This window comes from Lonchura striata, chromosome Z (assembly GCF_050655825.1).
Source record: "Lonchura striata isolate lonStrDom1 chromosome Z, ASM5065582v1, whole genome shotgun sequence".
Classification (NCBI taxonomy): Eukaryota; Metazoa; Chordata; class Aves; order Passeriformes; family Estrildidae; genus Lonchura; species Lonchura striata.
Genome location: NC_140740.1, coordinates 45,269,563 through 45,295,747, shown reverse-complemented (window position 1 = coordinate 45,295,747; position 26,185 = coordinate 45,269,563). Strand labels below are relative to the sequence as shown.

General features: G+C 42.5%; 1 protein-coding gene across 17 annotated transcripts in view; it reads right to left on the bottom strand.

Moving 5' to 3' along the window:
• CELF4 (CUGBP Elav-like family member 4) overlaps window positions 1-26,185 on the bottom strand; it is a 708,055-nt gene that overhangs the window by 88,183 nt on the left and 593,687 nt on the right. For all 17 annotated transcript variants that reach the window (XR_002466205.4, XM_085567782.1, XM_085567781.1 and 14 more), the window contains exons 5-6: window positions 23,299-23,378; window positions 5,028-5,171 (exon numbers count right to left, since the gene is read on the bottom strand). Coding sequence is in view for 16 of the 17 variants with exons in the window: in XM_085567782.1 (XP_085423908.1) it covers window positions 5,028-5,171; window positions 23,299-23,378 (224 nt within the window). In the remaining variant the exon portion in view is untranslated. The remainder of the gene's footprint in view (window positions 1-5,027; window positions 5,172-23,298; window positions 23,379-26,185) is intronic.

Sequence of the window (26,185 nt, the reverse complement as noted above, 5' to 3'; positions counted from 1 at the left end):
AGCATCTTTCCAAAGTCTGACACAAAAAGCTTGGGTTCCTAGCTTCCTGAGAACTATGGAAAACCCCCCAAAAGACCTAAAAAAATTGTATTTAGAGCCCAAATCTTAGTGTTTTGAATTACCTGGGAGCTGGTTGTCAGAAATATGGTATTATCCCTGCTAAAAACTATTATGGCTTCAAAATAGCTTCCTCTTCTGGAACGGATCAGTGCAAATAATTTGCATAACCAGTAGTATTTACCAAATATACTGTCCCATTTTGGTAATTTAAATATATTAACTACTATATCCAGAAGGCAGCCTACAGTCACTATTTTTCCCCGATTTCATAGGGCTAGCTGATTTTTATTTAAGTATCTCTCCAAAACAATTTCACAGTACTAATTGAAGAAATATTAGAAAAAGCAATTCTTCCTGTCAGCACTACCTCAGATAATTTAGCAGAAATATCCTTTCATCTCCATGGAAGCAGGACAGGGAGGCAGAATAGGGCACCCAGTGTTTTATGGTCCGCATGGTAGTAACTGCTGCCCTAACTTTCCAAGGAGACCACTTAAGGTAATGTCTGAGAGCTCAGCTGTGCTGGATATTCCAAATTTTTTTGCGGTTATTGTCTGCAGTTCAGGAGCAGCAGCCATTTTCACCTTACAGAGTGAAGAGAGCTGGGATTTACTGAGAAAGGACTTGTTCCAGGCCAGAGAACAAATGTTAGCAATGCCTGTGTTGTCTCTGTCCCAGCCGGTCTGTTTTTACACAGTAATTCTATGCCTATCCCCTGCTGCAGGATGCAATCAGTCCCATGGCTGGAGTTTGGCCAGAAGACTGTGGCTAACAGTCCCACCCCGTTTTTTATGCAAACTTGATTTATGACTTTGATCTTACCTTAAATAATTTAAAAATTAAATAATTTATACTCTGTCACTTTCCAAGGCTCTTTCCTTTGTTCTTGCTTTGTTTTTCTGTATTTTCCCATCTCCCTCACCCTTTTTTGATCTGTGCACATTTCCTTTCTGCATGGTGAGGCATCACTGACATGAGACAGGCACTAAACACTCCTTGCCCCTTTTATTCAAAGAAAGACCTGCAGGAACTGTAGCTTATTTGTGCCAGGACTATACTACCACCATTCACAGGCTGTTTTGATTGTCACTGCTTGTGATTTTGGGCTTGGATACCCTAAGTAGGTGTGCTATGCTCTGTGAAGTGGAGAGTGTGCCTGCAGGTTCTTCCTAGACTGGCAGCAAATCAAAGGTGGTGCCAGATAGCATCACTCTCCTTCTCTCCAGGCTGAGTCCAGATCTATGCCTCAGCCTGGCCTTAGACTGCAGAAACAGCTGTCAGTACCCAGTTGATGTAGATCCACAGTAACCTGACAATGAAAAGGGCTGGTGCCCTGTACACTTGTGAAATAAAATAAATAATTGCTCTATAAAAGGGGAAGTTAAATGAGTATGGGAAGATATTGCTAAAGAGAAAAAACTTAAAACAATCAAAAACTCACCCTGAAATAAATTAGAGTAGGGGCTCTGGGAGCTTTAGGAAGCTATGAAATCTGACTTGCCTTGAGCTGCATACAAAAGAGGTGAGGTATCTGATGTGACTTTCTGTGCCACTGAAACAGCAGACAGAGTCGGTGCCAGGCTTTGTCTGCTCTGCTTGATGGTGGCACATGAGAAGGGGATAGAAAAAGACACACAGTGGAGAACTCCTTTTGCTTCCTCATTTTTTTGCCTCTGTGTCTGAGGTTAGATGGCTGCTGAACCCCAGGACTGGTTGCTTGGCTGAGACCATGGACATTATCAAGGTTAAAGTTTAAGTTGAGGCTGAGGGGGTTAGCAGTGTGCAGCAGCAGGGAAAGCTGTGGCATGACAGTTTGCTGGGCTGCAAGAGAGGTAACTTGCAAAGGAGCTGGGGCCCAAATCTGTCCTGATGACAACACTGAAGTTTATCTGTCAAACTTTGATGGAGTGAGACCCTTGCTGCCTCTCCTCAGTGGTGCTTCTGTCCTGGCAAACCTATGTCTGCCCACTTATCTATCAAACAGCCACACCTTGGGGGTTTCTGCTGCACTAATCACCTTGGTACATTGAGACTTTTTGGGAGCTAATCCAGTCACAGTGATGTACAAGGTGCTTCTCTGGGGGAAATTCAGCAAGAAACTGCAGCAATAGGGTCCTGAGCAACCTCTCCATGGGGACACACCATTAGAAACTATTGAAAAACCACTGTCATGGGATTGCTTGGGAATTCTTATATAGAGACATAATTAAGATTTAGACTGCTGAGGGATAGCTGGGAGAACAGACTACAAATCGGAGAGCCTGATGTCTCATGCTTGTGCTGGCTTTACTATTAAGCACTGAGGCAATTCTTACACTTATTTTACTGTCATACCACTCTGAGAAAGCTCATGGAGAGACAGTACAAGAGAGAACTGTGTCCCTGAGGGAGAAGAGAAAATAAATAAATCTGATCATCAGGTTTATTTGTACATGAGGAAACAAGATCTGGGGGCCAAGCAATTCAATCAATGTCAGAAGATTTGCTGGTGGCAGTGGCATCACCAGTCGTGACAGTCTTGCTCCTGATATTTCAGCTTCCCTCCTCTTGACTTGCCTTAGCTCTTTGACTTCAGGCTGAATAAAACTGCTGTCTCCCTTTGCCTCTCCCCTATCGATTCCTTCATCTCCTGCTGGCATTTGTGAGGTGCCAATCACCCTGATATCTGAGAGCCAGCAGTCCGAGCTGGATTAATCGGGACCAAGGCAACGTCACAGAACGTCGACGCTCCCTTCCTTCCCTTTCATGTGAGACTGTGAGATGGAGCAGATAGGAAGGCTGATTGAGAGACAGCATCTGAGCACACTCTGGGTCTACAGGCGCCACACAGAAATGTGATCCCATCATTTAGATAGCTCTGAAGTCCCTAGGGTAATTGGTGTCACCAGCTTGTCATATCCAATGGGTCAAGATCTAAAACTTATTTTTTTCCCCTTATTAGCATTTTTATCAGAAAAATAAAAAAAGAGTATGGGTCCAATTCTGATTTCACAGAAATTGACATTAAAAATATCCATTTGTTTCAAGTGGATGGGAGAAAACCAGAAATTGTTTTTCCTCTTCCTCCTGCCCTAATTCCTCCTGCCCTGATTCCTTACCTCTCCCCATAATGCACATGTATTATCTAGTGAGAAACAGAAGAAACTTTAGTGGTGTAAAGGTGCAGACTGTATCCTCTCATATCAATATAAACCTTCTCTGGAAATTAGAGAGTTACTCTAGATTAAAAATAAAGCAAGAAGAGTTTTTGGACCAGAACATCAGGACAGTGGTGTCTTTGCCATCTCTCCAGCTGCCTGACCAATGTCTGTAGAGTAGCACTGAAGCCACTTCTCCTGTCTGACCACCTCAGAAAATGTTTGTCCAAAGCTGTCCATGGATTGCCTTCTGTTAATTCCTCTGGTACATGGGGGCAAAGGTGCTACATCCCTCTGAGAGTCTGTTGGCCACTGACCCAGGGTCATTTGGGATTTACTGTCTCTTTTCCTCTTCCTGCAGCATTCTCTGGCCAGAGGCAGTGTTAAACTCAACCAGGCTGAAGAGGAAGAAGCTCTTCTATAAAGTGAGGAAGAGAGCATAGGAGAAAGAAGAGTCAGAGAATGACTTTGACTGGAATAAAAATGAAGATTGCAAAATGGAAGAAAAAATATAGAACTTTTCTAGAAGAGAGAGAATAAAAATTCCAGAAGTGCACCAAGAGGTGCAGCTGGAAGCAGAGGAGGAACTTCAGTGGAGCTCTACAGCACATCCTAACAACTCTGCATGTCTAACACAAGGGGTAGGCTGGGTTGTACTGAGTGTTCAGCAAGGCACAAGGCTATCAGAGAAGAACAGAAATGTCAAGACCTTCAAATTAAAAACAGAACATGGTTATGTGTTGAGAAATACTTGGTGCCAACACATGAGAAAGAAACAGTCAGGGAAGAAAGGAAAACCTTGTGGTTATTGCCCTGGAAGGAGTGTTGGCATGCCAGAGTGTTATTCCTGAGCTGGCCCTGCATACCTAAGGTGAGGTTTGGGTCTCCCATTAAGGAAGATGCTACTCTGGACAATGTGTTCAACAGCACTTCCCTCCTGGGCACAAATTGTGCAGGGGGCCACATTTTGTCATCAAATAGAAGAAGACCCTATATACACTGCCACTGGCTGAAAATCTGCTTCAGAGAAAACAGCTAAAGTCACTGGGAAGCATTGTGTCTGCCTGCTGCAGGCATCACCTCCACCCTCCTCCAAAATATCTGGCAGAGAGTCCAAGTTACCTGAGCCTGGTCTTGTCTTGTAGATCCTTGTTAATTTTAGGCTAAGGAAAACAAGTTATTTCAGAGGAATCCATTTCATAATATCATCAAGAGCACAGCCCCCTGTACAGTCACTTCTAAGGTTTGGTATGTCCACAGGAAAGCTGAAGTTAGCACAACAGGAATTTTTTCCAGCGTGTTTCAATCATACTGTTTGGGGCAGCAGGACTGTGTGTGGGCATATGTCTGTGTGTATAATTTATTGTTATCTATCATGCTTTGTGAATCTAAAAGCATTTCTCTCATCAGTTGCTGTTTTCTCCTGTGGTCACTCCAAAGGTCCCACAACGATGCAAGGTGCTGCTGGGTACTGGTGATGTGAGGCAGAGAACTGGGATAAACTCAGCAGGCTTATTTTATCGAAATCCTCAAAGTGTAGCTGGGCTTTAATTTGACAACAGTGGCTTAGCACCCACAGTAAGTGTTTTGCATGGGTCCACACATGACCAAAAGTTACTGCTAGAACTGTCTTGGAGATACCTGGGAGATCCCCAGAGTCTACCCTGGATGGCGTGGCTAATTTTTACTCCCATCATGTAACCAGTTCAACAGATAAGCCACCACTTCCTTTTCTGCTCAGGTTTTTTGGCCACTCCTATGAGTTTTTGTGCATTTCCAGGTGATACTTCCCCTTCCATGAGCATGCAGAGAACTGCTGTCTATACTTACTGCCTGTGCATAGGCACCATAAGCTCCAAACTGGATGGCCATGGGGTTGAACATGCCCATTTGTCCTGCCATTTGCTGCATGCGCCTCATTGTGCGCTCCTTGTCCGTGTCTGCAAACTTCACCACCAGGCTTGAAGAGGCTCCCTGCAGCACAGAAAACAAAAGGAGACACACAGGGAATAAGCCTGATGCACACCAGCTCATCAATCCATACATCTAACACAGATTTAGTAGAATGGGATCCAGGTGCTAATATTTTCCATGCAACCTATCAGGCTGTGAATTTTGACTTTTGCAAGAGCATCAGGAAGTAAAAGACCCTGGAGGGTGAGTGCCAGCAGCCTGGCTCCTAGTTTCCTCCAAAATTCAAACTTTTAGGATGTCATTTACATTTTCTCTGCAAAAGTTGTTGCCTTATTCTTTCACCCTTCAGGCCCAGAATGTTGAATCAGAGGACAAAGATCTGAACACAGTGCAGCAAAATATAGGAGGCTTTGCTGCATGAGTGTGGTAGGATTTGTAGACTGATTTGTTTTGGTGGAATGTGTGAGGTCTCTGAATTGCAGACCCCTGAAGTGGATCTCCTTTTCACAATGTCTTGTAACCCCCAACTCCAGTGAGAAATCTCTGCCCACCCTTGGAGATAGGAGTCAGTATGCTGGGCAGGGTGTATGTGTCATCATGAAACAGCATCTCTTCAGCAATACTAGAGTAAAAATAGTACTGGATGGACCTGAGCTCCCACTCCACAAACAGTAGGAAATAGAGGCTATCATGAAAGAGCCCACACATTTCCAGGAAAGATTTACAATATTAGGATCATGTCTGCAGTCAACACCAGCACAGAAGTATGGATGATCATCAGAGCTGCCTGAAGAAATCTGTGAAAAATGTAGTGCTTTTGGGAATGAAAGAAATCCCTCTCCTTCCCAAAACCAGATGATGGGTCAATAGCTGCAATCCTTAAATTTCTAATAGGGGGCAGAGATGAGAAGAAATAGATATACCTAGGAAGGTATTTTTTGGTCTTTCTCCAAGGAAGTCCTAATTTCATGGGTTGTTTGCTTCCTCACAGGGCAGCCTCCCCAGGGAAAGAGGAGGTGTAGGGAAGGGACAATCTGGCTGCAGCCCTGACAGCAGTGGACTGTTGCCATGGGATCTGGGCTGCCACCCAGCCTGGGTTGATGGGCAGGTGAGCTGTCAGGACACTGACAGAATGCAGCTGAAATAATTGTGCTCCCATAGCTTCTATTTTAACAATTGGTATTCCCTGGTAGAAATACAATCAGTGGGGAAAAGACCAGCTCAGTTTCTGGCTGTGACAGTAGAGCAAGACTAGCTCCATGCCCTAGGAGCTGAACTGTTGCAGGACCCTTGTTTTCCTAGCAGAGGAGGAATTTTCTGGGATTGCACAAGAAAGATATTATTAACTGGCTTACATACGCCCCTATGTACCTGTAACAAAAAAAAAAAAAAAAAAAAAAAAAAAAAAAATAGCCTCAGTGAAAGCAGAATTGCTATGCTACAAACTGGGAAGAGTGTAGTAAACCACAGCTACAGACATAAGTCTAAGCTATGCATATTCAATAGCCACTTCAGATCCTCAGTTTTGAATAAAGACTTGAGGAATTAACCTGCTAAAAAAAGGCCCCAACAATCTAACACCACACAATAAGCGATGTTCCCTTGGATTAGCAATCTGTACTGGTAGAAAGTGATTTTCATTGGCAAAGAATCTTTCTTTTTGACCTGTTAGTCTCTCTCTAATAAATCTGTAACCCTCTCACACAATGTGATGAAGAGCAAGGTTTTGAAAGAAGTGCTTCAGGAAAACAAAAGAATGCAGAGATGAATGCTTCATTCAAAGATGGAGAGCAATCTTCAGTAGTTATTATAAAACCAAAACAGCAGGGAAAGTGGAGTAGAAGAGAGAAAAAACAAAAGCTGTAGTCAAAATTCCTCTGCATTTCTGTTGAGGACTGGGTGACTTTTAATTTTTCTTTAGATCACATGATGCAGATATTGATCCTTCCCCAAATCACACTCTTAATTGCAGCTCACCGACAAATGAATATTTTAATGCATACATTTCCTGCTAATTATCACCTGGACCAGTTCTTAATTAGATTTCAACACTCATTTAATTAACCCTGATCCAAGAGACTGCTTGGTAACTTGCATCTAATGATTTAAACCTATTTGCAGCTGTACTGGAGGGAAGCACTGGTCCACAGCAGATTGGGCTGTTCAGAGCTGCCGTTGTGATTTGCAGAGCAGAGCCTGAATCATGATAGGCACAATGCAGGATGGAGGATTTTGGAACTGAGTGAGATGAGAGTGTATTCATCTCTGAAGAAGGGGTTTTGAAGATGCTCCTGGTAGCATCACAGAGAAGTGTAAATATATTGGTGTCTTCTTCCTTCTCCTCTTCTCTAGCTATTTGCCCTGGAAATCTTAGGGCCAGAGAACTGCTTCAGGCATTTGCTGATGCCTCAACATTGTTGGAAACCAAGCCATTATTGTAGATGACATCATGAAAACATGGGTAACTTCCACATGAAATGCTTGCCCCTGTTCTTCCCTCCTGATGTGAGTCATAGTGACTGCACAGCAAACCCAATGGGATCTCATCTTGCCTCCCAAGAGATGTTTTCCTGGGTTGTCTGTTGCAGCAGGACTTCAGGCCTCTTTGAACATTGCTATCATATACACAGGGCAGAAAGGCCATTGGCAAATAGATTCAAGTTAGACCTACACACTACTACAAAGAAAGAAGAGGAAAAGAAGAGGTTTTTCTAAGAGTTCTCTGCAATGGGATGTGCAGGTAAGCAGTTAAGGATGTGTAGCCAGTAGGGATGCAGCATTGCTCTTAAATATGAAGATTGACCTTGGGATTGATGGTTTCAGTGTATGGTTCCTCATGTGCAGCTCTTTCATGTGGCCCAAAGGAAATCAGGCAGTAAACTCTATCAGATCAGCCAATGCAGGACTTTTAACAGTGGAGCCAAATATTGCTGTTCATATACAGCAGAACAAGACTACTTTATACTCCAGTAACTTCTACTAATCTACTGGATAACAATAGAAATACCCCAGAATGGGACAGGTTTTCCATAGGGTAAAAATGCCTCAGCCCTTCATCTGGACTATTTATTGCTTCTGTGAGAAGTTAAACCATGGTGTGAATCAGCCGTTGTCTGCTGGCAAAGGCAATAGGTCCTGTCTGCTCTGTCATTTACTAGTAATACATAATCTCCTTGCTCTCTCTGGTTCTTGGACTGGACTTCATATTTTGCCAAACCCCATGAGACTTACACTGGGTAAGTCAATAACGTTTGAAATGTACTTCTGCATTTTTCAGAGGAAAGGACCTGTTCATTTCTCTACCCTGCAGACCCACAGTCAGAAGATACTATCATGAAAGTGAGCCTTCCTGCTGGTGCCTCTGCAATAGGCTGCTTGCAATTGGAATTTATCTCTTTTTCCTTCAAATCAACCTCCTTTTTCAAGTGCTTTGATATCTACTGATGAAAAGAATGATAAGGGCTAAGTATTATTATGCTTCTCCTATTCTCTCTTGGGCCAGCAAGTCTACTTAATATGACTATCTTTCTTCCCATCCCCCTCCCATGCATAGTAATGAATTTCTCCCCTTAGTCAGCAGAGTCAGGCACTCTCTAGGTTGGTGGGGTGAAGGAAAAGATGGAGGAAAAATCACTCTGTGCCACACTCACTTTGTAATCCCTAATAAGAGTCCTCTGTGAGAAAAACTAATTTCCCAGGCTGTCTTGACGTGTGAAATAAAGTCATTCTTGAAAACAGGAGCTTGACAGGTCGCTTGTGAAATTTCATATTCAGCTAAAAATAAAATATCCATCCATTGATATTTCATTTAAAGGCAAAGGAAAACAAATCTATTGCCTGGTTGTTGGAACTTTTTCCCATTAGATATGGTCTTCTAAATGGAGTGTATACATAGATTAAGTAAAAGCATTTCAGGATGCCAAACATTACTGCCTGGCAGCAGGGAAAAATCACAGAATCAACTAGGATGGAAAAGACCTTTGAGATAATTGAGTCCAACCTGTGACCAGACACAACTGTGTCAAGCAGACCATGGCACTGAGTGCCACATCCTGTCTTTCCTAAAACACCTCCAGGAGCTGTGACTCTACCACCTCCCTGGGCACTTCATTCCAATGCCCCATCACCCTTTCTGTGAATAAATTATTCCTAATGTTCAACCTAAATGTCACCTGAAGGAACTTAAGACTGTGTCCTCTTGTCCTATTGCTGGGAGAAGAAAATTACCCTCACTTGGCTACAGCCTCCTTTCAGGGAGTTGTAGAGAGCAATGTAAAGGTTCTCCCTGAGCCTCCTCTCCTCTAGGTTAAACAACACCAGATTACTCAGACACTCCTCATGGACTTATGCTACCCTTCACTAGCTTCATTGCCCCTTTCTGGATACACTCCAGCATCTCAACATCCTTCCTAAATTGGGGGCTCAGAACTGGACATAGTATTTACAGTGGAGCCTCACCAGTGCCAAGTACAGGAGAAGAATGACTTCCCTGCTCCTGCTGGCCACACTATTCCTGATACAGGCCAGGTGCCTTTGGCTTTCTTGGCCACCTGTGCACACTGTTGGCTCACGTTCAGTCAGCTGCCAACCAGCACCCCTACATCCCGTTCTGCTTGGCCACTGTCCAGCCACTCTGTCCCCAGCCCATAGCACTGCAGGGGGTGTTGTGGCCAAAGTGCAGAACCCATCCATTGTTGGAGTCAGCCCATCCATCCAGCCAGTTGAGGCCCCTCTGTAGAGCACTCCTACCCTTCCACACTCCTCCACAACTTTGTGTCACCTGCAAATTTGCTGATGGTGGACTCTACTCCCTCTTTCAGATCATCAATAAAACAGGACTGGGCCCAACACTGATCCCTGGAGGACATCACTAGTGACTGGCTGCCAACTCGACACAACACTGTTCACCACCATTCTCTGGGCTTGGCCATCAGCAAGTTCTTAACCCAGAAGAGAGTGCTTCTGTCTGGGCCGTGAGCTGTCAGCTTTTCCTGGAGGATGCTGTGGGAGATGGTGTCAAAGGCTTTGCTGAAGTTCAGGCAGACACATCCACAGCCTTCATCTGGTCATCAAAGGAGATCAGCTTGGTCAGGCAGGACCTGTCCCTCCTAAACCTATGCTGGCTGGGTCTCACCCCTCAACTATCTTGTAGGTGCTGTGTGATGGCACTCAAGATGATCTGTTCCATAACCTTACTGGGGACCAAGCTCAGACTGAGAGGTCTGTATTTTTCTAGACCCTTTTTCTAGCCTTTCTGATAGATGCATGTCACAGTGGCACCTCCAGCCATCTGGGATCTCCCCGTGAGCCAGGACTAATGATAAATGACAGAGACCTGCTTGGTGAGCTCTTCCACCAGCTCCCTGATACTTTAGGATGGATCCCATCTGATCCCATAGACTTGTGAGCACCTAAGTGACTCAGCAGGTCTCTTTCTGCTTCTGCTTGGATTACAGGGGTGCTGTTCTTCTTCTTATCCCTGTCTACTAGCTCAGGGATTTTTGCTTCTCCCTAGAACAACATTCTTAGGAAAAGTTCTGTGAAGGTCTGGCCTTGCAGAATATATGCCTGAATTTCCTTTTCCTGCCTGCCCTATAAATCTGCTCTGATTCAGTGGGTTGCTAATCTCCACAGATTGTTAGACACCTTTTTCCTTCAAAACTGATGAATCTGGGCCTAATTTTCCAAAGTCATTAAATTAAATTTTGTTTCACTTTAAGCTTAGTGGATCTCCTGCTGGAGGCAAACATACTTTTAAGTACTTTAACACAAGGGTGTCTTGTGTAAGTGGACCTTTACGTCTTCATTAGCTCAAATGAAGCCAGATAAAAGTTCTAGGACAAAAATATTAAAAAAAAAAAATGTTATAATGAAGTTCCACTGTCTAAAGCTCTTGAGTATAAGTGATCTGAATGTGCAGATCCTATAAAATACTTTCCAAAATGTCAGCCATGAACACAAAGATACTTAAATGAGTAGGTGCTGCTGGATGCTCATCTTTTGGGCAATGACTGTATTCCTAAGTGTCACCACAGATATGGGTTTGCTTGTGGTCGAAATTTTGCCTTAGTACTCCCTTTGTGACTACAAAGCAGAGCTGGGAGGATGATGACCTTCAGCAAGGCAATCAGGGTAATATTTCCATGCAAGGATCCTTGATGTTAAGGCCCAAAAGCCAAAGGAGGATTTATTTGCTTTGGGCTCTGTCATCTCAGGCCATTTGGCATGATGTTCCCTAAGTTTGAAAACAAATCTGGATTTTTTTTTTGGAAATGCCTATGCAGCTCTATTGAAAAGAGGGCTGCCGAATTAAGACAGTGGGGTTTGACCCCAACCTGGGATTTTAGGCAAGCTAAAAAGAAGTTACTGTCCAATTAAACTGTAGAGCAGGGGTAATTTTTGCTAGGCAGAAATGTAATTACCCAGGCTGGAAGGTGACCAAAAGACCAGGAATAACATCCCTCCCATCTTGTGAAATATGCTATTTTTCTACACTCAGGGCTTCAATTTCATGTCTCATCTGAAAGATGAGTAGGACAGCAGTCACTAGGAGCTATTTGCACTTTACAGTCCTGAGAGCTGGTTTAGACATTCTTGAGAGTGACAGAGATGGAGAGGGAAAAGGAAGCATTCATCCAGGATGGTAGTGGTGGACCTTTTGATAATACTGTTCCCACAGTAGAGAAGATTCTTCATGCAATGTCTAAGCAGAGAGAGTAGCTGCAGGTACTTCCCTTCACAAGTCTCTGGAACTGTTAATTTATTTGGAGTGGAAGCTTGATTTAGGTTTTATTTGCTCGTGCACTACTTACCAGGTGTCTCTCAGAGCTAAAGTTATTGCTTTCCACAGGGCAACAGAATCATTGAGTCCTGGTGTCGCTGTGCCCAGTTCTAATTAGGAAGAACTCAATATATGACCCAGGTGTTAGTATGCCTATCAAATCAAAGCCAGATATCTGAAAAACCTAAATTTAAAAAAAGTTCTTCAAGCACTTTTTTTCAAACATTTTTCAGCTCAGTCTATGAATGATAAAAGTCCTCACAAAGTAATTCACCTCCCTTAATGCATTATGAAGTGGGAGGTATTGTTACACTAACAGACTAGAGATTCTGATATTTAGGACTGTGAAAGCAATAAATAATTTTTTTTTCTATTTGAAGAAAAACATACAATTAAGAATATCATTAGTTCCATATTAACTAAAAATATATTTCCCCATAAAATATCCTTATACAAAAAAAGAGCTTAGTATTTTTTATAAATTATTATTACTATTAAAAACATATTTGGTAGCTGCAGTATAGAGACATATGAATGATCTTTCCATTCAGTTTAAACAAGCAAGGATGAAAATAAAAGAGGTGGAATTATTCCAGGGTCATAATGTGAATTGACTATTGTCAAAGCAAAGCAGAATCTCAACCAGGTATGGAGATCCTGATGCTTCAGGACTCTGCTCACAAGAACTCTACACCTCTTTGGCACCTCAGGATGAGGACATGAACAGCCTATGGTGACTTGGGGGAAAAAAAGAGATGTTGAGGAAGGGCTGGCAAGCTGAGTAGATAAATTTCAGCTCTTCATATGACAAAAAAGAACATTTTACTGCATTCCCAGCAGCCTACACATGACTGTGCTTCCCATTTCCCTGTCACGCTGCAAGACTCCAGGTCATTGTAGTGTAAACCACGTTTCTCAGCTGAGACAATAAAAGATTTTAATTTTGCATCATGTTTAAACTGAAGATCTCTGAGCACTGTCCAGCCATGGGCTGGACCAGATAGGCTTTAAAGGTCTTCTAACCCAAACTTTTATATTCTACAGTTAATTGAGAAAATATTCTTCTTTCAGGGAGGTGTCACCCACACTTTCATACAGAGAAACAGATTTTCAGCTGAAGCTATGAAATGGTGTAAATTCAGTGAAGCTTTCCTGGATTTTGGGGAAATAAGAAGTTGGTTTACGTTGAAGGATCTGCCCTTGCTGCATTCCACTCCACTAAGATTGAAACATAGCACCTTCAGAACCACTATTCCTGTGAGCACCAACCAGACAGACCTTTGGAATGGGAAGCCAAGCATGCTCTTCCGTGTGATTTCACTAGCCAGTGGACATCTGAGGCAAAGACATTGGTGTCTGGTAGGATGCTTCACATTCATGAATTTGTGTGAGCTTCACCTGACAGTCTTATTTGATAGTAATTGTTTTGATCCTTTTTTTTTTTTTTGTTTATTCTTTGAGGACATCTTTGTCCTCTAAAAATGAATTTTGAACTCTGCAAAACCCATTTGGATAATAGCTACTGCATCACTAATGCTATGTTTTGCACAGAGATAGCATTCTACCATTTACTAAGATCTTTCTGTTTTCCTCTAAAGAATGTATATTATCAGTACTGAGCACACACCTGAGCAAGGCTGGGAAGGAGTGAATTAAAGAGAAAAAATGAGAAGCATCCAGAGTGATTTAATGCTAATCCAGAGCCTACTTAACTATGTAGGAAGTTCCCATTGATATAAATGAGGCTTAGATCAAAAGATATAGGAAGAGAAAAGGAAGAAGAAAGAAATGCTCCCAAAGCAAGCAGAAGCGGTAAAGACAATGCTGACATCTTTAATCCTTATTAGAGGAAGGTGGTGATACCCAGTGGAGCTACCTCCAGTAGTCGGGAACTCCCTTGGCAGGCAGGGACTGTTTCATGTCTCCCAGGCTGGAGGCTTATCAATGACTGATATCCCATGAAGGTCATTGCTTGTGAATTATTCTATCCCCTGAAGTGCTAATCTCACACAGATTAGACACGAGTTGAGTGGAGCAAGAACTGCAGGGCTGCTGTTATCACCAGGACCTGGGCAATTCTCAGGCATGGCATGATCCTGTTCCTGCTTCCCCATGGCCACCTCCACAGCTGCTGATTTAATGCCCAACTCCTCTTGGACCTGTGAAGGGATGGGTGGGTGCCAATCAAAATTTTTTTTTTTTTCCAGAAGGAGGTAATGTGGCTCACAAGCAGTTATCGCTTGTATCCCGTTTGAAGATGATGAATGCTGTGGGTCAGAGGGAGTAGAGAAGCCCAGGGAAGATGTCCAGTGATCTCTCTCATGTCCCACAAGTCACTTCAGTGTCCTGCTGGATGACGGTGGGGTTTTGGAGATGTAACCAGAGAAGGCAAATTTTGGTACCAGCATGATTCACACCCTGTGTCAGGCAGCCAGGCTGCCTGGATCTCTGCTCAGGGACCCAGAAATATTATTAATTAGTTAATTTATGAAACTATGGGAGAGGCAGGGAACACAGTCTTGCATTTTTACTTTTTATAGGAAGGATTAAGGGAAATTATGGCAACACTGGGAACTCGCTGTCTCAAAGCTTGTAGAATCAGCAATCTTGATGGATGTGGTGGGATAGAGTCTGTGAGCTTTTTTCCCCTCTCCATCCAGAGCCCACTGCCCAATAGAAAGCCAAGATGAGCTATCAAGAATCATTGGACTTTGGTGGTAAAAATGGCTGCAAACTAACAAACTACATATCCACTGCTCTTTTCATCCTAAAGGACAACACACACCTTTATAAATGATGTTTAAGTAGCATACTCAAAAAGTCATTCATTACTGGAAAGAGGGTTAGGCCTGCTGCTGGTGACTTATTAATGGGTTCCTAAGGTATTGGTATTTTTTAATACAAGGAATGGATGTGCTGTGCTTTGCCCTGATTTAAACAAGACAGCCTCTGTGTTGCACAAAGACATTGTGAAGAATGTGTGTTCTTTAGAGAATTCAAGATCAGCAGAAAAGAGAAAAATAGGGTCAGAGTCGACATCTCCATCAGCTTCTCTAACATCAATAATGTAAAACCAGGCCTCAGTCTTCTGCATTAATTTGGACAGGTGGACTGGCAGCAATGGTACTTCACTCTGCCCTAGGCTTTGTGACTTTGGGCAACTAACTCTCAGCCAAACTCAAGTATGAGTCATGAAGGACACTTGGATGCTGGAGTTTCATCAACTTTCATCCTGGATTATCTCTGAGAATCTCCTCTTTATGTTTCTGTGATCATGTAGAATAAAAGTCTAATGGATTTTCCATTTCTTATTTTAGTTTCAAGAAGAGGAGGCTCAAGGGGAGAATTTATGGCTTTCCATGACTACCTGAAAAGAGGTTACAAGGTGGGGACTGTTCTTTCCTACTATGGCTGCAGTAGAAGGTCAGAGGAAATGGTCTTAAACTGAGACAGGAGACATCGTGACTAGATATTAGAAAAAAAAAAAAAAAATCACTGTTAGGGTTGTCAGGCTTTGTAATTTGATGCCCTGGTGGAGTCACCCTCCCTGGAGGTGTTTAAGAGGCACCTAGATCTGGGTGATGTGGTTTAAAAGTTAGAAAGGTGGTGCTGGGTTGATAGTTGGACTTAAAGATCTCTTCCACTCTTCCAACTTTGATGATTCTGTGATACTGTGATTCTATTTACCCTGACAGCCTGGGGGGCTCAGTGACTCTGCCTCTACTGACTCTCAAAATATGACTTTTATTAATTGAGAACTTGAGCCCATGCTGGAATCTCAATGAAATTAAATTTTGTTGATTAATTAATATTCTGAATCATGGTCTGTTTAATTGTTATCTGTTTATACTATGGGTTTCTCGATGGTTTGTTTATGTTACTGGGAAGTTTTGAAGACATTTTCAGTAAGTGAGGGGGTGAACTGAAGGCTTCAACTTTGATATTCTTAGTTCTATATTTCTCAGATATCAATAAATATTAAAATTTAGATTCTCAGGTGTTCACTGGTTATTACTTCTCTACTGGAACCAGGAACAATAACTACTGTCACTTGGCTAATAACAGGTTAAACATATAGATTAATTATCTAGTAGACTTGTTCACTCCTATACATTGTATTATTTCTTTTGCTTCTCTCTTGTGTCTTGTCTACTAAGGATACATTCAGATAATCTAATTGCAGGCATTTTATAAACCCTCAGATACTCAAGACAGTCTCTCTCAGGTCCTAGACCGTCTCCATCAACTGTAACAAAAGTGTACATGACCTTGAAGTTTTATACTTTGACTGACACTTCAAAGTAATTCATCCAGCCAGGTTAACCCTGGCCTTTAGTTAGCAAACTGCTGAATGTAGGAACTGTCCTGTCAGAGGTTTTTATGCAATTTTCTCTAGGAACAACAGTAACCACATTTCCAACAGTAGTCTGAGGGGATGTCTACTAGAATTTCTGGGAGGATGAAAAGAATGTTCTAGTTTATGAGAGACCTGCAAACATGAAGCTGTGGCTCCATGCACCCGGCTCAGATTTGGATGACTTCTGGAAGACTATGTCTTGCTGGAAATAGAATACACTACAGCTTTTAAACAGCAGCATAACTACCCCAACTTTGTGGAAATTATAAAAGCTTCTGAGCACTAAAGGCTGCCATGAGCCAGAGGGGAGAAGGGGAGTGTGCAGCTGGATGTGAGTGCGCATTTGCGAAGAAGGGAGGAGCGATGAGGAAAGTTTCTCCTATGAAAGAAATTATCTAATTTGAAGCAAGTCCCTCATGGGAAGAGCTGTGACAGAGGCTGCTCTGTTCCTGTTAATTTTCACAGTGCAGCTGTCAGTGGGTCTGTAAATAGTACTCTGCGAAGCCAACGCTTCCTATCCACACATCAACCATTCAATTAACAGAAGAACAGAAGAAGAAAATAAAGTGCACCACAGCCTTCTATCACGGCTTTGATGTTTTCCAGCAATTTATGAAAGTGTACACAAATCTAATTACAAGCCCCACTGCTTCCCATTTACATGGAGCTCCTCAAGTTCAGAGCTGTTTATATCAAAATAATTGTTAAAAATACCTCACCTGATCTATGGCATTGAGGTCCTCCACTCACCGGAGCCACCAGGCTGCTCGTTGCAGGGAGCTCTTGCTGACTCAGTGCTTTGGTGCAGCCTGCTCCTGCAAAATCTGCTTCCCCACCACTTGTGAATGCAGCACCTGGGCTGCAGCTTCATCATGACCACAAAGGCCCATTTTCCTCCTTTTCTCCACTTGCTCAGAGCTCCTTCTGCATAGCTGCACTTTCCCCTCCACCCCAAATCTACCTAAATATTCCTCTGCTGTGTTAGTGGGGGGTGAGCACAGCTGTTCAGCCGGTTTCCACAGTGGGCCTGTGCCTGAAGGCAGCCTTACAGAACTCTGCAAAGTCATAGCTGCACCATAGGAATGCACAGCAATAACAGAGGCACTCATTATTGTGAACTGGGGGTGGTTTCCTTGGTGGGGTGTGTGAGCATCCAAAGCCAGGAAGATGAGAACCAGTGCCATTAGCTTGAAAGAGGCCACTGCAGAGGACAAAGACTCTTGTTTAGTGCCTGGCATCCCTGCCCATACCAGGGTGTAGGAACTAGATGATCTTCAGGGTCCTTTCCCACCCAAATCATTCTGTGATTCTATGATTCTTGGGGCAGTTTTTGATACGCTCATACTCTCTCTTACCTGATAAGTCAAAGAGGTAACAAATTCCTTTAGCTTAAAAAATGGAAAAAAAATCTCTTATGGTATGAAGGAGTGGACAGTACATTGTCTGAGTAAAGAAGACAATTTTTTCACTCGACTGCTCCCCATGTTTGGTTGGGAGTTTCTGTACTATGGGTAGACTTCCAAAGAACGTGATGGACAGATGCTCAAAATCAACCTCATTCAAGGTGTTATGCCATTCATATTTTCTTGCTTAATAAAAAGTGTAAAGTAAAACAATTAGAGATCTAATCTATATGTCATCTAACAACACTGAGAATAATTGCATAATTTGATATTGGTGGTTCCTGGACAGAGATTTGAATTTGGTTTTGTCATTTGTATTGATAAGAGCAGCATGGGAAAATATTTAAATGAAAGCCCCCAGGTTAACAAAGTTGTGCATTCCAATACTACTGTTTTCTCTAAGTTCAACTAAATTGAATCTTCCTCTGAAAGGCAAATGTCTGTTCAGTGCATGTATCCAAGTCTCACATTTTCCCTTTTCACAAATCCAAGGATTCCATCTGAAAAGTAATTTTCATGGAAAATGCTGTCAGCCATAGATAGACTTGCAATGCTATTGTTTGGATGCAGAGGAAATGTAGTGCTTTGACCAAGCTGCTGCAGGCTTCTGTAGTAAAACAAAGAGAGTATTTGGCCAGTGTGGTAGGAGAAGCCATCTTACAGAAGCTGGAGGCCTTGATGTCCTTAAGCATCATTAATTAAAGAAAGATATGGAATGAATATAGTGCTGACAATTAGTGTGTTAAGCAAGTTCACAGCACATCTAATGGAACAGGAGTCAGGGGACTCTGGTTTCTGAATCCCAAATTGCTTTATCTGGGCAACAAACATCCAGGACAGATATCAGGTCTTCCTGCATTGCATGTGAAGTGTTCACTTTAAGCTACACTGGCTTTATCTTTAGTTTTTAAGCACTGGTCTTTTTTTTTTTTTCCACTCTGGTCCTTTTTCCATTCTAAGTTGCACTTTGGATGAAGAACCACTATTTTCTATTTTGCAGCTGGAGTACCATAGCAAATTGATGCCTAAAATTAGCTAAAAAGCACACTTCCATTTGGGCTTGCCTATTAGTTTGACAGGTTTCAAAATCTATTTCCCTAAAATAAAATTTCTCCAGAGGTATCTATTTCCCTCTGTTGATTATAAGAGAAACTTAGATGACAAACTCAGATGACAACCTCAGACATGAGTTTCATAACTTCTGGATGTCTCAGATTAGGTTAGATGAGTCCCACCTCAGGTATTCACTCTAAGTCTATTATTGAGTTATCCATTATAATGGGAGAGGCATGTCCAGAAGATGATATTGCCCAGAATATATCCTAGCACAGAAAAAGTGAAGAATGCACAAATCTCAGGAAATGTCCCTCTATCCTTTCTGCAGGGATGCCAGAATATGTAGAATAGGTCACAAACTTTCAGATTGTTAAAGATAAGTCAAGCACATAACACTTTTCACTTCTTCTCACCCCTGTGCAGGAAATGTAGACAGTACAGTTCTACTCCTTCCAAGAATGAATTCATAACCAAAGAAATTCTGAGTTTTCACAGTGGGTGAGATTTTTTAACCCTGTCTATTTTCTGGGTACAATAATAGCTGTGGTGACTTAAATATGTGTGATTCTGCCCCTCTATTCCACTCTCTTGAGACTCCTCCTGCAGTGCGGCATCCAGCTCTGGGGGCCCAAACATAAGAAATACATGGACCGGTTGGATTGGGTCCAGAAGAGACTCCAAAGATGCTCAGAGGACTGGGGCATCTCTTCTGTGAAGATAGCTGAGAGAGTTGGTGTTGCTCAGGGTGGAGAAGAGAAGGCTCTGGGGAGACTTCATAGCACCTTCCTGTGCCTCAAGGGCTACAAGAGTGCTGAAGAGGGGCTTTTGACAAGGGTCTAGAGTGACAGGACAGAGGGGAATAGCTTCAGACCAAAAGAGGGCAGGCTTAGGTCAGCTGTTAGGAAGAAATTTGTTATGTGACGGTGGTGAGATAGTGGAGCCTGCTGCCCAGAGAAGCTGTTGGTGCTCCTTCCCTGGAAGTGACCAAGGCCTGCTTGGATAAGACCTTGATCAACCTACCCAGTTGGAAGTGTCTCTACTCCTTCTAATAGACATGTAGATGTTCTTTAAGGTCCATTTCAATCCAAACCATTATATAATAGTTTAAATGAAATTTTGGAAAGTTTGTTCTGTGCGGGAGGATGGACAAGACCACATCTTTGGTTAGTAAGATGTGTTCTGCAGAATGACTCTTCTGCAATTTGGCTGTTGTCCAGATATGAAGACATGAGGAGAAGGATAAAACCAAGCTGAGGATGATGCCTAGGAAGGAGCATGACTGACAAATCATGATAATATTGACATTGTCTTGACTGACAAGAATGATAATATTGTCCACAGTGATTGAGAATGAAGGTGGGGGATAGAAAAGACAGGTTTTGGGTGGAAAAGTGCAAGAGCTCTGTTTTATACATATTATTCTGACAGCTAAACATCCACCAGGAGATGCTGGAAAGATGGACCAAGATTTTGGGCTGGACAGGAGTCAGTCCTGAAGCAGAGAAATTAGATCTGCAAGCTGTCATGACAGCAATAGCAGCTGAATTTGTGTTGGTGGAAAAGGCTGTTAGGGACAAAGCCTGGATGAAGAAGAGAAGAGAATGATAGGAAGATACCTGTTTATGTGTCCCCATATGGATGGGAAACAGAGACAGGAGGGGACGGAGAAATCACACCTAAAAGTACAGGACATGTAAGTATTGTAAATATATTAAATACAAGCAAAAGTACGTGAAGATTATGATCTCTTATAAAGGATGATACAGAGACTCAGTAAAAACAGTCTCATAAAGTTGATAGAAAATATGATCTAAAAAGACAAAAAGGGAGCTCTCTTGACATGTAAGTATACAAGGAACTTTGTGCCTGCTGAAAAGTAGGGGATTTTGGGTAGCTTATTTCTAAAGGAAATTGATTGTGTAAATATTGGAAAGATTTAGACTTGGTGGACTCTTAAGAGAAACAAGTGCCTTACATAGAGAACTGGGTTTGTAATGGCCGATGGTCAGGCACTTGTCCAAGGTAAGGTTAATTAAAAAAAAAAACAAAACAAAAAACCGGAACTTTCATAAAAGAAAGTTGACTTTTGAAACTATTAGGCAACATATGTTGTGTGAACAGGAAATCACAGTAGAGCAATAATCCTGACAGCTGTGGAGAAACAGGAGTCTGCCACAGGAACGAATGGCTTGAGACCTGACAAGAATGATGATGGACACCCTGCTGGTGGAACACGAGGACAATCCAAGAGATGCTGAAATTGGCTGAGCCACAGGAGCAACGTTGAGTTGGCATCGCAGCTGGACAAATGGGGCTAGTCCTAGTGGTGAGAGGAATGGAAGGGGGCTGAAGGAAGATGGCAGAAATGCTCCCCTCCTTCTCAAGCACAATGGGCTGCATCGGCATCTCACCACGAGGTGGCTGCATTTCCCTGTGAACGTCCAAGTAAGTCCTGAGCAATGGTACAGGCCCCGAACTACCATGAAAACAAGAATGGGCACAGAGATCCTGGCAGGATTTGGCCTATCTCATTCAAAGAGCCTCAAAAATTTTGAGCCACTATGGGGAAAAATCTGCTGTGCTTCACATCTTCATTGAGTCTTGGTTACTCTGCAGGTCCTCACAGGTCTGCAAAGATATGATAGCAGTGTTGTGCCTGCTTGTAGCTCATGGGAGATGCAATGCCATGTGACTTAGGTTATAGTGAACAGGAGGAAATTAATTTCCTCCTTGCTTTTTCTGTGAACTGTTAGTATGTACTGTGAGGTTCAGCCAATCCATGGAAATCTTGTGAAGCTGTGGAAACTTATTCTGAGTCTGGGATGGTTACCTAGTAAAGGAGAAATTGTGTTGCTTGTACAGATGCCTAGCTCTGGTTATTAAAGACTATTTCTATAGCAGTGTTTGAGTCAGATAAGTCAAGAGGACAAATGGTCGCATAAAATTGATCCATTAAGTGGCCAAGTTCTCAGGTGTTTTGTATATCCTAAGCTCAGGTGGTACCACCAGGATGGAGCCATAAGTTGTTTCCAGGTGGCTGTGAGATGACTATATTTTTCTAATCCAAAGTGTTCTGAAAGTAGGAAGGGCAAGGCTTGGAGAGGAATAATGATATTTTGGGTATACTAGATCTAGAGCAAATCTTTAACTCTCCTTGGGTTTGTCTGTTTTTTCATGTCTTCCTTTTGCCTTTGTCACAGGAATTTGCAGGGGTTTTGGGATGAGGACTGGCTTTTTACTAAACCTTTTTGTGTCACCACACCCTACTGAATTGAAATTCTTGATGTTAGCTTATAGACACTATCACTTTGGGTCAAAGTTTGAAAGAAAGTCACTAAAAGTAGCTCTTTAACCTGTTTCAGGAAAGATGTCCATAATATATCAGTATGGTATGTCAGCATCAAGCCCAACATCTGTTTTTTTAGGAGGAGACTTTTCAGAAGAGACTCTTAAAAGTATTTAAGTACTTCAAAAAATGGAGACCCCATATTTGAGGAGACTATTTTGGTACCATCACTGGTAAACATGTACCATTTTTAAACTGATTTGTCTAAGATGGGGTTCCAAAAAATGAGATCTTTATAGTTTGCTAGTTTTAGAAACCTTTTTGCTTGTAAAGAATTTTCCTTTTTCATCCCTGCAAAGATCTAGAGAAAATCTGTTGGCCCCACTTTAAACTTATTTGGATAAATTAATGAATTTACATTAGAGACTCTTACTGAAAGGGAGATTTTACACTCTCAAATATTTTAAATTGAGCTTTCCTGTATCCTTTCCAAGTTGTCAACATGCTCCTTAGCCTTCCATGATTTACACTGTGAATAATTAGTAATAAATATAATACACTATTATACTAAACCAAAACAAGTTGTACCAGATTTTCTTCTCCTACTGACAGTGGAATGTCTTATATCCTCCTCTTCTCATCGTGGTGTACTAATAGCTATTTGCATAGATATACAACCCCATTTCTATTTAAGTGAACAATCAGTCTCGAAACTGCATATGACTAGATATTTCCTGGAAGAATCAGTAATTGGTTTTACACACTTTCAAAGTGCAGATGTAGGGGTCCAAACTTATGCCTAGGTTGGCACTTTTGTGGTAACAGAGACAGGCACCCATCGCTGTTGTGATTTGTCTCTAGCCCCTACTACCATGATGTGAACATGCTTCTCTCTGCTAAGTGCTGGCAAAAAGTTCTTTATCCTTTGTCTAGAGCCAAGGACTCTCTGAGGAGGGAAAATGAAAAAACCCTTACACACCAGTTTCTACTTGATTCATTTCTCTGAAACTTGAAATGTTGTGCCCATGGTGAGTCTGACCCAAACTTTTTGGCATGTGTGAGCCATAAGTCTTTTTATCAGGCCATCAAAACTGCTGGTGACAGAACACAGCACCCACTGGGGTTCTGTGCCTGTGAGGAATGACAGTGCCATCCCAGCCTTTCCTCTGATGAGTTAAGCACACCCAAGGCCCTGGGCCTTCATGGAAGATGAGCATAGATAAATAATTTCTCCTCCTCAATCAGGCCACAGGGCTGCCAGGTCTGACCCAGTTCTCACTTGCCTGAGTTACAGAGCTACTCACCGGCATTGTCTGGCTGCCATGCAAGGCGTTGATAGCAGCTTGGGCCTCTGCATGTGAAGAGTATTTCACAAATGCACATCCTGGAAGAGGAAAAAGAAGAGCATAAGAAAGTTTGCATGGATACCATGAAATTCCATCTAGATAAGTATCCTGTCCTCAGAGCTGACCAATAATATAGTTGTGAAGAAAGTATAACAAAAAAATATGTCCTGGTCCTTTTCCAGAGTCTAGACATCAGCAGCCTGAGGACCTCTTAAGGCTAAGCTGCTTCCAGAATTCCCACATTGCTTGTAATAAATACTGACAGACACAAACTTAGCAAGTACATCTTGAATCCAGTCATGTTGTGATGTCCACAGCTTTCCATGGCAGAATCTTGCACAGATTTACAATTTATTGAGTGAAAAAGCTGTTTCTTTTATTTATATTAGACCTAATGATGAGTGTTCCTCCCTCTGTAGTTGTGAGAAACAACATGGGAGCATTTGCAAGTTACTGGAAAGCTGCAATTCTTGAAACAAGCAACCACAGGACAAATGTACAGAAGGCATGCAAGTTACTCCAAACCCACAAGGTACCTTATCATATCACTGCTTGGTAGAGCTCTGTGACAGACTGCCCAGAGCTTCTCTTGGCTCCAAGCCACTTAGGTCTGGCAAAGCATGAGACACCTTCTGGTGAAGTAGCTGAGGTGGAAGAGGTACCCATATGTTGATTACCATCCTGCCACCACTAAAACTTGAATCTTAGTTTTTCATAGCTGCAAAGTCAATGCCTGTGTAGGTGCTCTCTTGTGGACATTAGAGAAATGTGGGCAGTGTTTCTCTGGCCTGTATTGCTGCGTGGAGAATCTCACACTGAATCCTTACATAAGGTTTTGGGGCAGAAAGGTGCATTTATGGATATGTGCTGGAGTGCAGAAATGATCAACACTTCAAAGCGTTACATGCACTTCTAGGGTGGGGGAAAGTATTGCCAACACTCCCAGCTACAAGTAAACTGACTCATAGATGGGAAGGGTAATTTCCATATGCTAAGGCAGTTTCTGGAACAGATTGGGAGAGATCTTGAGAAGTTTTGGCTTCTATTACTACCAATGACTTTTGAGCTTTTAATCAATTTGCAAAGCCCTCTCAGTTTTCCTGAAGGGGTGCAGATTGCAGGGCAATGGGATGTCAATTCTGACAGTGGGATGGCTCCCCTTCAGCCCCTCTGCAGCATGTTTAGAAAGTCTTCACACCCTTTTGGATCTCTACAGTGCAGGGTGAAGTAGAAGACATGCAAAATAGAAGAATGAACCCCAAAGGTCCCTAAAATCATCACTGCAGGCTGATAGAAGTGAGATCGAAGAAAGTAGTGATAGCCCTTTCTAAAAATAATATACACATACAAAATATCTTACAGTTCACTTTGAGTGCTGTTCACTTTGCATCACCCTCTCAGCACTGTGCTCAGGCTGTTATTTCAGGAAAGGCCCAATGATTATTGCTAATAGTTGGATCTAACTTTTAAGGAGCTGAGAAGAGACAATCATGAGAAAATGAGATAGATAAACTTCAGCTGGAAACAATAGGGATCAATTATGACATAATCCCAGCCCAGCATTCCCAGGCTCCTGAGATACTGCGTCTTCCTATTCATTAATCAGAGATAATCCAGAATTAGGGTGTTTAATTATTTGCAGAGATTCTTTTGTACTTTCTGCCTCTAAAAAGAAGATGTGATTAGCAAATATACAAAAGCTTTCCAGTTCCAGTCACCAATTTCATTTAAAGCAGGATTTTTGGCTGTGGTGCTGCTGTCATGTTGAAGGCTTCACTCTTGTCAGGTGAAATTCACCCCTGTGCTGAGGGTCCTGACGGATCAGTGGAGCTAGATAAAGGTGGGAATAAAGGGAATAGCAGGCATTTATCTTGTTTAATGGTCAGGATGCTAATGGGATACCTCCTACTGCTTTCTATTAACTGCTTCCAGTAGGCTTTGAGGTAGCAGGATGAGTGAAAACTCAGTTTTTACTGGTGTAAATGGCAAGGCAATAGCAGAGATCCCAACATTTTGTCCTTTTTGTTTGTGCATTCAATTAGATGGCTTCTGAACACAACACCAGAAGTGCACATAATCTTCCTCCCCATTGTCACCAGACCTGCCTCCAGGAGTGGGTGAGCTGAGGATGTGAGTCATGTCACTCTTCTCTGAAGACTGGTGTCCTTTTGACAGGAGCAACTCTGCAGTGTGAAGGGATTTTGACACACACAGAGATATAACCTCTGCTGAACAGGGTGATACATGTGCTTAAGATTTTCTTGTTCCTTTGCTTCCAGACTAGGGCTGGAAGGGCGGCCCTGATTGTTTTGTCAGCTTGGAGGAGACTGCAGAATCAGGCCCTAGGATTGTGATTGCAGAGGGTAAATCTCTTCTTGTGGAGGGTGATGTTGGAAATATTTGCTTTTTGAGTTATTGAGGCAGAATTCTGAATGGGAAAAAATTAGAAAAAGAATATCTGCACAGACAGCAGCAGCAATGAAGACTCTGTGGGTCCTTCTGGATGCATGTCAGGTCCCTCACCTGAGAAGTCCTACACTCCTTCCTGGACCCAGGTGAGCTTTACCTGGAGTGGTGCAGAAGCACTCCATCCTCTCCCAGGAAACACAGGTGTTGTATTCCCCTTCGGTGAGAAATTCCTCAGTCCCAGCTCTTCTGCCACTTGGTTACCTGCTCCAGCCACTCTTCCTACCACTGCAACTCATGCAGGGGGTATTTCTGCAGACCCTGAAGGCCATGGCCCATGGCTCAGGAGAGCACCCACGACTTCAGGAAAGGCTTAGGCAGCTTTTGGGCCTGGACTGTGATGGGATTAAACTGGGGATCTGCTATCCAGCTTCTGAGA